The sequence below is a fragment of the Acomys russatus genome, chromosome 19, assembly GCF_903995435.1.
Source record: "Acomys russatus chromosome 19, mAcoRus1.1, whole genome shotgun sequence".
NCBI lineage: Eukaryota > Metazoa > Chordata > Mammalia > Rodentia > Muridae > Acomys > Acomys russatus.
In genome coordinates, this window is record NC_067155.1 from 24384018 (window position 1) to 24397547 (window position 13530).

Genomic DNA, 13530 nt, shown 5'->3' on the forward strand with positions numbered 1-13530 from the left:
CTCTGGACATAGAGGCAGGCAGATCTCTGTAAGCTGGAGCCCAGCCTGGTCTACAAAGAGTTTCTAGGACAGCCTTGGCTACATAGAGAAGCCTTGTCTTGAAAAACCAAAAATGGGGCTGGAGAAATGGCTCAGAGGTTAAGAGCACTGTCTGCTCTTCCAAAGGTCCTGAGTTCAATTCCCAGCAACCACATGGTGGTTGGTTCACTGCCATCTATGAGTTCTGGTGCCCTCTTCTGGCATACGGGCAGAGCACTGTATACATAATAAATAAATAAATCTTTAAAAAAAGAAACAAAAACAAACAAACAAAAATTATAGTATTTGTGTTGTGTGTGGAAGCCAGAAGAAAACTGGAAGGAGCTGGCTCTCTGCTTCTGCTGGTTAGGCCCAGGGATTGGACTCAGGCTGTCAGGAGGAGACTTTACCCATGAGCCTCCTCTCAGGTCTTTTGCCTACACCATGTTTATATAATATATGAAACTCATAAACTTTCATTCTCTACTTGACACAGAATTAATAGCTCGCCACAGAAGTCACCCTTCTGAAAGATGTAGCATTTCAGCATGGGCTTGCTATCATGGCCAGCAGGAGGATGACGTCCCACGGGGCTGAGGACTGATGCCTGTCACCTGGCTCCTCCTCACCTCCAGGTGATCTGGATCTGAAGCATTCTGCACTGCTGCATAGAGCTCTGCGCCATCCTGTAGAGCGCGGACCTGCTGTCTTGTGAGTGCTCGGGATAGCCCACGCTGCTGAGTTGCATCTTCTGTGGGGCGGAGGGAAGAAAGCATCACTGATCAGCTAGACCCCCAACTGTCGGAGTGACAGCCATTAAGTCAGTCAGATGAGCCGTAGAGCGCAGTAACTGAAATGGCACTCATCACTAAGCCTAACAGCTGGGCCCGATGCCTGGCACCCACAACGTGGGAGAATCAACTCCACAAGTTGTCCCTGACCTCTGTACATGTGCACACACAGTCAATGAATGAATGAAATAAGAAAATGTTAAAAAACAAAACCCAACTATCAGCTAAAAAGCTTCCTTAAAAAAAAAAAAGGAATCAGAAGAAAGAAACTGGTGCAGTCAGAGTTAACACACCATACACAGGGTTTTTGTAATTAGCTACATTTGTATCTTGTAACTTAAACAACTTATTTCTCATACTGATCCACTTACTCATGAAGATGATGTCATCTGGTGGCAGTGGACAGTGGAAGTCCAATCTATGTTGTTTTTTTATTTTTCTTTTTTTCCCCTCCCTCCCTCCCTCCCTCCCCTCAATCTATGTTGTACATGTTTGTTTTTGAGCATGTGCTTGTGTGTGTGTGTATGAAGGCGTGACACTTGCATGGGTGCCATGGGATCCCTGGATGTGGGGGGACCTTAGCTGCTGACTCATCTCCCCAGCCCCCTAGATAGACACTCATCTATGACACCTGCGGAAAAACTGAGGAAATACGTGAAAACAAAATCTTTAGTAATACAAAGGCAGTTGAGAAGAGGGAACTTTACGTCATCTATACGTTAAGATGATGATCTGACCATCAAGGTCGATGTGTGGGAGGAAGTCCTAGTCCTCAGAAACTCACAACCTCAAGGACAGGTGCTGGGGCACAGCTGGACCGAGTGCTGGGGAGGGAGTGCGGCAGGCCCCGAGGACAGCCTGGCTGGCTCCTCCTGAGCACCCTTCTTCTAGCACTGAGGACTCCCCAGATACGTACTCAGCTTGGGGTGTGAGCCTCCATCCCAGCTACTCTAGAGGCTGAGGCGGAGGACCAAAGGGGGAAGGGCAGTCTGAGCTACAGAGTACAAGGCCAGGCCAATCAACGCTGTAAGATCCTGCCTCTACACTGAAAAAAGAAAGGAAGGAAGGAAGGAAAGAAGAAAGGAAGAAAGAAAGCTAGCCAGCACTTCTTTAAGGACCCTGAAAAGCCATGGATGGCACCATGCCTGTTACCTGTCACTATGTCAGATAATCACCTGAAAGCTCAATGCTCAAAGGAGCAATGACAATAGGGTCAGTTCAATTATCATTTCTGCATATGTGTGGTATTTTTAAAAAATATTTTATTTAATTTTAATTTTCGTGCATTGGTGTATGGGGTGTCAGATTGTGCAGTTACAGACAGTGAGCTGCCATGTGGGTGCTGGGAATTGAACCCAGATCCTCTGGAAAAACAGGCAGTGCTCTTAACCACTGATCCATCTCTCCAGCCCCATGTGTGGTATTTTTTAAGTTTATAAAAACCCCAAAGAGATGCAGAACTTAAAGAGTCAACTACGCAATGAGAGCTCCCATAACTGCAGAACACTGTAAGGAATAACAATTTGTAATATGAAGCCCATTTTACCTTCGTGGTCTTTAAACTCTGCGTGGACTCTGGTGAACAAGGCCTCTAGTTTCTTCTGCTGGGCCTCTGCAAATCTCAACGCTTCCTTCTCCTCTTCTCTCTCACCACGGAAAATGTACAACCCAGATGCTGTCTTCTCCACCCACTGACGAGGTATTAAAAACAGGAAGGAACGCTCAGATTCTCTCCAAAGAAAGAGATTACATGGTAAGTGTCAAAACACAGCATACCTGTAAAGGGTACACTCTCTGAACAACGATGTCCACACAGCCAACGTTGCCTCCATCACTGAACAGTGAGGACAGGGGCAGGGGGAACGGCCTGGGGTCATGAGAGAACCCCAGCTTGCTGTGCCAGCGAGCAGGGCGTGTGCTATTGGCGGAAATCTGCACAAATAAAAGAGGACATCAATTTAGAAGTTCAACACAGGGCCGGTGGTGGCGGCAGTGCATGCCTGTCATCCCAGCATGCAGACGGCAGAGGCAGGCAGACTTGGAGGCCAGCCTGGTCTACAGAGCGAGTTCCAGGAGCTCCAGGTCTACACAGGGAAACCCTGTCTCAAAAAAAAAAAAAAAAAGAAAAAAGTTAAATAAATACTGAATTTTGGTCTACAACTGAAGAGATGGCTCAGCAGTTAAGAATACTGGCTGTGGGGGCTGGAGAGGTGGCTCAGTGGTTAAGAGTGCCGCCTACTCTTCCAAAGGTCCTGAGTTCAATTCCCGGCAACCATATGGTGGCTCAAAACCATCTATAATGTGATCTGATGCCCTCTTTTGCAGATAAAGCACTTATGTACAATAAATAAATAAATCTTTAAAAAAAAACAAAACAAAAACAAAAAACTGGCTACTCTTGCAGAGGATCTTGGCTCAGTTCCCAGCACCAACACAATGGCTCATAACTCCAATTCCAGGAGACCCAATTCCCATTTCTGGCCTCTGAGGGAACTGCATGCATACCGTGCACAGGCAGACAAAATACTCATTCTCATAAAGATGACTGATAAAGGCAAAAAAGAGTGAGCAAACAAAAAAGCTGTACAAAAGGGAAATACTACTGTAGGCCTTGTGTAATCTATTGCAGAGCACATGCCCAACATGTGTGAGATCTGATTCCGCAGCAACACACATGGACTGCACTTGCCTGCGCACACAGACACACACACTTCTGCTACAAAGCATCAGTGTTATTTACCTATTTCTAATAGGGTTGGTAAAGCAGCTGGCCTGTGTACATGAGGATCTGAGCTTTATCCCAGCACCAATAGGAAAGTGCCAGGACGGCTGCGCGACTTGTGATCCCGGTGCTGGGAGGAGGGGACAGGCACAGACTGACTCTGATTAACTGCAACTGCATTTAGCGCGAGGAACGTCTCTGCCTCACCTCACCAGCAAAAATCCTTAGAAAACTTGCTTCTTACTTTGCTCATTCACTGTCAAGAAACACTACTCTTTGTGATCACAGTAAATACAACATTTTAAGTAAGTGGCCCAAAGAATATCACAGAGTCATGGGCTGGTTCCTGCCCAGACTGCAATCGTTTAACTCACCTTTAGCCTAAGGGAGTCTGGGGCTTCCAGGGGCTCACAGGCGTCGGGACAGCCCACCAGCTCTGCCCCGTGGATAACGATCTTCTGGCCCACGCTTAGTCTCCCGCTCTTTACAAGAGCCAGGAGGGGCGGGTCTAGCTGGGCCTTGACAGCATACCAGCCATCTGTGAGTTCGATGGTGTCTGCACCACCAGCTTTACTGCCTGAAGTTTCAGATCCACTTGCGCTTGGTGAGATGATGTCAGAAACGCAGAGAACAAGTGTCTTTGCAGCTGTATCGTCTCGCTCCAGTATCTTCTTCAGAGCTGATCTGCTGCTGTTGTCAATTTCCACATCGTATCTGAAGATTAAACAGAATGCTTTTAGGTACTGTAGCCCTGGGGTCTGGCTGTAAACAAAGCCACCGAATACTTGCGATGTGAAGTTAGTTCACTGGACCGAAGACACGACGTGGCAATTAAGAGAGCTTGTAGCACTAGTGTGAAGAGTGTAGTTCCTAGCACAGACATGACAAGCTGAGACTATAGACAAGCTGCAAGCTGAGGAGAAAAATGACCTTTTGCAGATACCTAAGAAATGAAACAGAAGCTGGGTGTGGTGGCGCATGCCTTTAATCCCAGCACTCGGGAGGCAGAGGCAGGCGGATCACTGTGAGTTTGAGGCCAGCCTGGTCTACAAAATGAGTCTAGGACAGCCATGGCTACACAGAGAAACTCTGTCTCGAAAAACCAAAACAAACCAAAACAAAAAATTAGTTCATCAAGCCAGGTATGGTGACACACACCTCTGAGTTTGAGGCCAGTCTGGTCCACAGAGTCAGTTCCAGAATAGCCAGGGCTACAGAGAGGAACCTATCTCTCAACCCCGCCCCCCCAAAAAAAGTTTATCAAAGAAATACTGAAAAGATAATTTTTAAGAATTTAGCTATAGCCAGGCGCTGTGGCACACGTCTTTAATCTCAGTAATTGGGAGACAGAGGCATGGCGATCTCTGTGAGTTCAAGGCCAGTCTGGTCTACAACGCTGGTCCAGGACAGCCAGGGCTACACAAAGAAACCCTGTCTTGAAGAAAACAAAAAACTGTTTCAAAAAACAAAAAACAAAAAAAACCCCACAAGAATTTAGGTAGAAAAACAAAAGAAAAAAGAATTTAGCTAGAGATACGCTGTTTTTACTGTTAATATAAAAGGCGAACTTTTTTATTAACAATCTTTAAGTACTGGATTAAATTAGTAATTTGCGTGTTAAAAGATTAAAGAGAGAGGTAGAGGAAGAGGACACAGGCATGTGAACACTGATTTGCCTTAAGTGGGGGCTGTGACTCAGAAGTGGTTCATGGACCATCTCGATATGGAAGCCAGGAGCTATACAGGAAACTGCAGACTGCGCCACCAAATCCCTTCGCCATCCTTCCAACTTGCCTGTATTTTAGTTGGAGCAGCACTCTTTCTGGGTTTAGGCATCTATTAGCAAATTCCTTAGGAAAAGCAAATTCCATGGCTGCCAGTTTCCATACAATCCACCTGTAGTGATTCGAGACCCAGGCGCTGGAAATAAGCTTTGGATCCACACCTGGAGTGTCACACAGAGCCCTGAGCAAAGAAACACACAACAGCACAATAAACACACAGGACAGTGTCAGATCCCACAGCTGTCACTGTTCTCTTGTGCAAAACCATGCAGGAAGGGAATGTTGTACAACTTCTAGGTTCTGAGATTTGCTAGTTATGTTACTGATGTGTAAACATTTATTTACATTTTAGTGCTTATATTTTTAATTATTTCTACTATAATGTATAAATATATAACCAATTTACAAAAACAAAAAATATACTTCATTAAGTCCCAGGGTAAATCACATTCAGTTTTCAAAAGACTTCAAAAGAATGGGAGATGAAAAGCAGGGTGTGGTGGAGTAATCCCAGCACTCAGGAGGCAGAGGCAGGTGGATCACTGTGAGTTCGAGGCCAGCCTGGTCTAAAAGTGAGTCCAGGACAGCCAAGCCTACACAGAGAAGAGAAACTCTGTCTCCAAAACAAAACAAAACACAAAAAACAAAAACCCAACAACAACAAAAGAACAGGGGCTGGAGAGATGACTCAGAGGTTAAGAGCATTCACTGGCTGCTCTTCCAAAGGTCCTGAGTTCAATTCCCAGCAACCACATGGTGGCTCACAGCCATCTGTAATGAGATCTAGTGCCCTCTTCTGGTGTACATGCAGGCAGAACACTGTGTGTGTATAATATAAATCTTTAAAAAGAAAAAGAATGTGGGCAGTGGTGGCGCACGCCTTTAATCCCAGCACTCGGGAGGCAGAGGCAGGCGGATCCCTGTGAGTTCAAGGCCAGCCTGGTCTACAAAGTGAGTCCAGGATAGCCAAGGCTACACAGAGAAACTCTGTCTCGAAAAACAAAACAAAAGAATGTTTACTGAACCAAAATACAGCTTAAAATATTCCAGATTTAGCACTGGGAGGCAGAGGCAGGTGGATCTCTGTGAGTTCAAGGTTAGCCTGGTCTATGAAGGGAGTCTGGAACAGGAAGGGCTATTACAGAGAAACCCAGTCTCAAAAACACAAAATACACTTTAAAAGATTCCAGATTAGGGCGTGGTGGTGCACGCCTTTAATCCCAGCACTCGGGAGGCAGAGGGAGGCGGATCACTGTGAGTTCGAGGCCAGCCTGGTCTACAAAGTGAGTCCAGGATGGCCAAGGCTACACAGAGAAACCCTGTCTCGAAAAACCAAAAAAAAAAAAAAAAAAACAAAAAAAAAACAAAAAAACAAAAAAACAAGATTCCAGATTAAAAAAAAAAAAAAAAAAAAAAGTCACTACCAAGGTTTTAGTGTAAGAGCCGCAAGGGAAGAAGAGAAGGACGAAGAGGGATGACGGAACATGTAAAAGTTGACACACATTCTTTCTGCACACAGCACCTATAGAATTCTTCTTTTCCAGCCTTCCCGTCACTGGAGGGGATTAGCCATCCACCGTCTGCCAACTGAAAACCCTTTCCAGCACACAGATCTTCTTTCCCAAAATAATCCTGGATGTCAAACTGAAAATACTCAGCGTTTTTGCTGTTAATATGTATGCATGCTTTAGAAACACCATACATATAGAGCTGTATAAAACAAACAATAGAAAAATGTGACAAGAAATAAGTCAAGTACAGTCCTAGAATATACACCAAATTGAATTTATCCAGAGTTTTTCACTTAAGTACTAAAATTGTCACTATAAAATAATTAACAGTCCTAGGAATATAGCTCATTAATAAAGTGAGTGCTTGCTTAGCATGTGAAGCACACACACACACACACACACACACTCACACACACGCACACACATCCTCTACAGTAAAAGTATGTTTATAAACTCGTATATTCAAGAGTTGGCTGTGCTTTTCACTTCCTCTTGCATCTATCTTCCTCCTGTTAAATCTGCCACAAGAAGGCGCTGTGGGGACTAGCAGGATGAGAAACATTTGCCCTTCCAGAGGAAGGCTGGGTATGCTTCTTCAGCAGCACACATATTAAAACTGAATGAAACACAGATTAGCGTGGCCTCTCCACCAGGCAGACATGCAAACTCATTAAGTCCCGTGTTTTGTTTTGTTTGTTTGTTTTTTGATACAGGGTTTCTCTGTGTAGCCTTGGCTGTCCTGGACTCGCACTCACAGCAATCGCCTGCCTCTGCCTCCCCACTGCTGGGATTAAAGGTGTGCGTCACCACGCCTGGCTGTGTTTTGTGTTTTTAACCCACTATGTTGTACAAGTAGCAGGTGCTAACGATTTCCTTTAGAGACACTGAAGGGAAGTGCAAGGCCCTATCAGGTGCGTCCCCTCATCCTGGACTGCACAGTAGTGTCATTCCTGTAAGGTAGCGTGATTCTGGACTCAGATCCATGCGCTAGAACACAATTCTTCCGCTCAAATTAAGTGACTCTGGGCTGTTACTTAATGCTTTCTAGGCTTCAGTGTACTTCTCACAAGAGGCTGTGAGACTGCAGGCAACAGTCACCGAGGCGCACGCATCTCTGAAAGGAGCTCCAGTGCGCACACAGCGTCAGCACACCCTTTTGCATCACTCTTGTCCCTTCCGCCGTCCCCTGGGGAATATTCTAGCAAACAAGAATGTCTCCACTCATCATTTAGCAGAACCTGCAAAAGCACAGTTATCGCTCACTCACACTTTAAACCAAGGCTGGCTGCATTCCTCCAGCGCCTCGCTCAGATTACGCAGACCAGGAGCACACCTAAGATCTGGGGCACACAGAGCTGTTCGGAAGCACAGATGACTTTGGTGTGGGTAAGACAAGCCTGGTGGACTAGAGGAAGGCTGCCTCGCCAGGCTGCTGAGGAAGCAGGGTAGCCTTTCCACCTCATCAGCAGTGGTTTGTTCATTCTAGGAACAAGACAATGTGCAGACTCTAGCTAACGCATGAGGCTCCCCTTTGTTCTAAGGGCTGTTGGCACGACAGCGTACCTGCTTATGAGAACACGCAGAGGGAACCCGGCCTCCTACGGCAGCCTGCAGAGACATCCGGGGCAGGGTGGATGATTTTGTGAGATACAGACTGCCTGGCTGCGGACGGAGATGACACCTTTCTTTCCTTTTAATTCGTATATCCTGCAGGCCTCTGGCATTCTGAAGTCTAGACATTAAATCTGTTAAAGGACAGTTTGCAAAAGTGAAACAGACCAGGTTCTGGCGGTGGCACATACCTCTCATCCCACTCAGGAGGCAGAGGCAGGAGGATCGCTGTGAGCTCCAGGCCAGCCTGGTCTACAAAGTGAGATACAGGACAGTCAGGGCTACACAGAGAAACCCTGTCTCAAAGCCACGCCCCACAGCCCCCCAAGATACAGCATGCCTCAGAAAAGATGTGTTTTGTTACGTCTTCAGGGCTGGGAACTCCTCAGGCTGCATAAGGAACAGAAGCACACGGAACTGTCATTAACAGCATCACAAAAGCAACTCTACTCACAGAGTCTACATGTCTCCCACAGCCTACGGAAGCACTGGACTCCCAGCCTTCTTCCTGACCCAGCGTCCTCACAGCTGAATTTAGACAGCCGCCACACAAAGCTGTTCTTCTCCTGAAACCTTGCTTTGTAGCCCACTCTAGCCTGGAAGTCACAACGCTCCCAAATCAGACTCTTGAGTGGTGGCCTTACAGGCCTGAGCACATCACGGCTGGCCGTGCACCACCATTATGTTTGTCTTGTGTATGTGCACGAGTGTGCGTGTGTGTGTGCATGCAATGCCCATGCATGTGGCGGCCAGAGGTTAACATGGAGTTAACCATTCACTGTCCATTGAGACAGGGCCTCTAACTGAATCCAGAGCTCACCAATGTGACCGGGGAGCTTCAGGAACCCCATGTCACCCCTTCAGCTTCAGTCATGTGTGTGTGCTGCCACACCTGGATTCTACAAGGGTGCCAGAGACCTGAACTCAAGCCTTCATGCTTGTGCAGTGAGCTCTTTTTTTTTTTTTTTTTGGTTTTTCAAGACAAGTTCTCTCTATGTAGCCTTGACTGTCCTGGATCTCACTTTGTAGACCAGGCTGGCCTCGAACTCACAGCGATCCACCTGCCTCTGCCTCCCAAGTGCTAGGATTAAAGGCGTGCGCTACCACCGCCCAGCACAGTGAGCTCTTTATCCACTGAACCAGTCCCCCAAACCAAACCAAACAAAAGCAAAAACGAGAAAGTCAGCTAGGCATGCTGGCGCACGCCTTTAGTCCCAGCACTTGGGAGGCAGAGGCAGGCGATCTTTATGAGTTTGAGGCCAGCAAATCCAGGACAGCAAGGGCTACACAGAGAAACCCTGTCTCGTAAAACATACAAACAAACAAAAATAAAACCAAGAAAGTCTGGAAGTAGCTATCTTTGAAAGAAATCACTACAAAAATCTAAACCTAATCTTTAGATTCAGAAAATCTGAAATGTTAAAAATGGTTCTGAAATTACTAATCACCACTAAAGGGGAAAATACTCCGGAGAGCGATCTAACCTAGCAGCTGTCAACCTGTGGGCAGAGACCCCTTTGAGGTAGAATGACCCTTTCACAGGGGTCACGTAAGACCATCTGAAAACACAGGCAAATACATTATAATTAATAAAAGTAGCAAAATTATAGTTACAAAATAGCAACGAAAATAATTTTTATGGTTGGGGTCACCACAATATGAGAAACTGTATTAGCAGGATGCAGCATTAGGAAGGCTGAGAACCACTGATCTAATCAAAAGGTGAAAACTAGGATCAGCAGGTGGCTCATCAGGTTAAAAAAAAAAAAAAAAGAAAAAAAAAGTGCTTCCTGCACAAGTCTGAGACCTGAGTTCAAATCCCAGAATGCAGGTAGAGGAGAAAACTAACTCTACAGAGTTGTCCTCCACATACGTGCCATGCCTCATGCATTTGCACGCACACAGAAATCAAGATTTAAAAAGGTATTCCAAGCCAGGCATGGTGGCGCACGCCTTTAACCCCAGCTTTCGGGAGAGAGTAAGTGGATCTCTGTGAGTTCAAGGCTAGCCTGGTCTACAAAGCAAGTCCAGGACAGCCAAGGCTACACAGAGAAACTCTGTCTCAAAAATCCAAAGAAAGAAAGAAAGAAAGAAAGAAAGAGAGAAAAAACAAAATCAAAAGAAAAAAAAAGTATTACAAAAAGGCAAAAACTATGTCAAACAAATGTTACATAGTACCTAAAGACTCTGCCTCACACTCCGTGAAAATTCCTGTGGCCTCTTGAGGGGAGCTGCCTTTGTTAAACTGATGGATGTCGCTGTCTTCGGAGTCTTCTCTATCTGTGCTCTTTTGCCTTTTTTCCTCCAAATTAACATTCCTGCTACTAACAGGGTCATCGCTGTGAAACTGTGACTTCATCTTGAAAGGTGGGACAAAGACTTTGGCAGGTTTGCCTGGGACTGAGCATCTCGCCCTTTCAGTTGCTGCAGCAGAGGTTCTGTGAGCTGGTTGGACTGCCGCTGCAGGAGCGCTTGAAGAGTTTTCCAGAGCTGAGCACTCGGAAGGACGCCCGTTAGACAGAAGTCCCTGAGCAGGTGCAGTGAGATGCGGAGTCTGGGCTGCTTGCCGATTTTTACGTGAGCTGCAGTGGGTGAGAGAGTGCTTGAGAAATCGCACAGCTGTCTGTGTGCGTGAGATCCAAGACAGATTTGATCATGAGTGTTTACGCTTACCCCAACATTCAAGGCTGTCACTGTTCCTTACGGTAATTCCCAGCCTTTGACCCTAGGCTTCCTTCCTCCCCCAGGAGCCCCTAACTGTGCTCTCAGTGTGCCCCTTCTGCTCTGCACAGCACCCCCTCTTACTTTCACTTCCCGCCTACCTGGGGGGGGGGGTTGCCAGCTGGTAATTCAGTGTTCTCTGGAGCCTCACTCTTCCAGGCCACTCCCACTTCTCTCTCTTTCTTCTCCTCTGGCTATTTATACAATTTCTAGCATGCCTTTCTAATTCATTCTAAATGAATTAGAGATATTAACTTAAAAAGAATCACCTCTTTCCTATGTTATACTAAGATTTTTTAAAAAGAAAATTTCACATATCTTACCAGAAGGGTCCACAGGTAACCGGATCTAGAGACATGTGGTGCGTGAACAATCTTCTGTCTTTTACTGTGCCTAAAAAACCCCACTCTATGTATTAGTGGAAGGTGGGAGGTTTCAGTTGCCATTTGTTTATTACACATTACTGTAAATGTTCACAAAGCTTTCTTAGACACAGAAGTTTTCAATATACATTATGGACATTTAATAGTTTTCAAATATACTGAATTTGCGAACTAACTGTAACTACAAACTAATTAACCCACATTTCAAGCCTCAGAGAAATCAGTTTTAAATTTAGTCCTGGTCTTAGCAATCATGACAGTCAGCTAAAACCCAGTGTAAGTATCATCTCTAAGTTTGGTTTTATGAAGGTTCAGAAGCAAAGCTTTAGATAGTATTAATCCTCAATATGTAATTTATACCTATTAGGCCTTCGGTTTATCTGCTAATTAGGGATTAGCTAAATAAACTAGGATACAACCACATGACCAAGTACTATGTAGCCAAGAAATGAGTAAGAGCTGATTTGCATATTGATTAAGCAGCAGTCCCCAGCTTTGCACATCGCTGTCACTTAGCCAGTGAGGCTTACTGAGGTATAGCTGTAGCTAATTGAAAACTCTTCCCAATACCCAGCTCAGACAGACATTATTACAGAAAGTTCACAAGAGTAGACTGGAAACCACTGAGTAAGGGGTGGGAAATGGGAAGCAGCCTGCAGTGTGACTGGATGGACTTAGGACTCCTCCATGTACACCTTTCTACAGCATTTACGATTGAGTTATCTAATGTTTGTTTGCTCAAATGTAAAAGTAAAGAATAAGAAACACAAAAGAGTGTGTGCCTCTGTGTGCATGCGCATGTGTGCGCGCATACATACATACACACAAGTAATAAATCAATAGTTTGTTTGGTTTTGTTTTAAAAACAAAGTTGCTGGCATGGTAGCACATGCCTGTAATCTTGGCACTCAGGGAGGCAGGCAGATCTTTGTGAGTTCAAAGCCAGCCTGGTCTACAGAATGAGCTCCAGGACAGTCAGGGCTACACAGAGAAACTGTATCTTGAAAAGCAAACAAACGGTTAAATAAATAGCCAAGTCAGAGACTGCAATGGATTAAGAGGCAAAGAGTCTCCGTGTGGTAAGCTGAAGGATGGAGCTGCGTCAGGACTGAGAGAGGCCCACTGCGTCTGGGAGCAGAGATCAGGTGACGTAGAAAAGATGGTGTGCTGGGATAAGTCACTTAGCACTGCCACAGGTTTAGAGTCACCACCTCAGAAGCATCTTCCACTGCAGTTCCAGCTTTCTCAGAGCCACATTAATAACCATAGCAAGCGGTTAACAACTAAACCTTCTGCACATACAACAAGAACCAAGAGAGCAAAGTTTAAGAGTGTCACGCAAGGTACTTGCTGAGGGGGGAAGATATGAATAAAAACAAATTTACCATCTGGAGAGCTTTTTGAAGGCTTTAAGGATTTTCCTTTATTTTCTATTGTCCTGTCAAATTCATTTAATAAGCTTCTTTTGATTGGGGGTTGTCCTAAAAAGAAAATTCCATATATGTTAGTAATTATGCCAGTCTTACCTTTTAAAAGCCTAGATTTCCTCCTTTAAAACTAAAGTACTGACTCCTACACATTAAGCAATGAAACAAACCAACTCTTTCTGGCCAGAGACACTACACTTCGGATTAACCTAGTGGTTTCATGGAGTCCTTAGACAAACATTTGAGAGAGAAATTAGAATACAGTCCAATGGCATTGAGAGTAGCACATGGCTGCTCGCTTAGATGAACCAGGTTGTTCCCAGCACCCACATGGCAGCTTCCTGCCCTTTGTAACACCAGTTCCAAGGGAGCTAATACCCTCTTTCGTTGGGCACTAGGCATGTACATGGTATACAGACATACATGCAAGAAAAACACCCTTATACATAAAGAATTTTAAAAAAGAGTAAGACAGTATTTACTAATATGACTGTGCTTAGGTGTTTGTGAGGGAAACGAGCAAACAGTAAGTTCTGTGCCTAGGTAAGTAATATGTCAGGTT

The 13530-nt window shown here is 45.2% G+C and overlaps 1 protein-coding gene across 1 annotated transcript in view; it reads right to left on the bottom strand.

Moving 5' to 3' along the window:
* Positions 1–13530, bottom strand: part of Brca2 (BRCA2 DNA repair associated) — a 39141-nt gene that overhangs the window by 8085 nt on the left and 17526 nt on the right. The window contains exons 11-20 of the mRNA XM_051162839.1: positions 12927–13022; positions 11482–11551; positions 10616–11019; positions 8390–8571; positions 6838–7025; positions 5326–5496; positions 3906–4245; positions 2586–2741; positions 2356–2500; positions 648–769 (exon numbers count right to left, since the gene is read on the bottom strand). Of these exons, the coding sequence (XP_051018796.1) occupies positions 648–769; positions 2356–2500; positions 2586–2741; positions 3906–4245; positions 5326–5496; positions 6838–7025; positions 8390–8571; positions 10616–11019; positions 11482–11551; positions 12927–13022 (1874 nt within the window). The remainder of the gene's footprint in view (positions 1–647; positions 770–2355; positions 2501–2585; positions 2742–3905; positions 4246–5325; positions 5497–6837; positions 7026–8389; positions 8572–10615; positions 11020–11481; positions 11552–12926; positions 13023–13530) is intronic.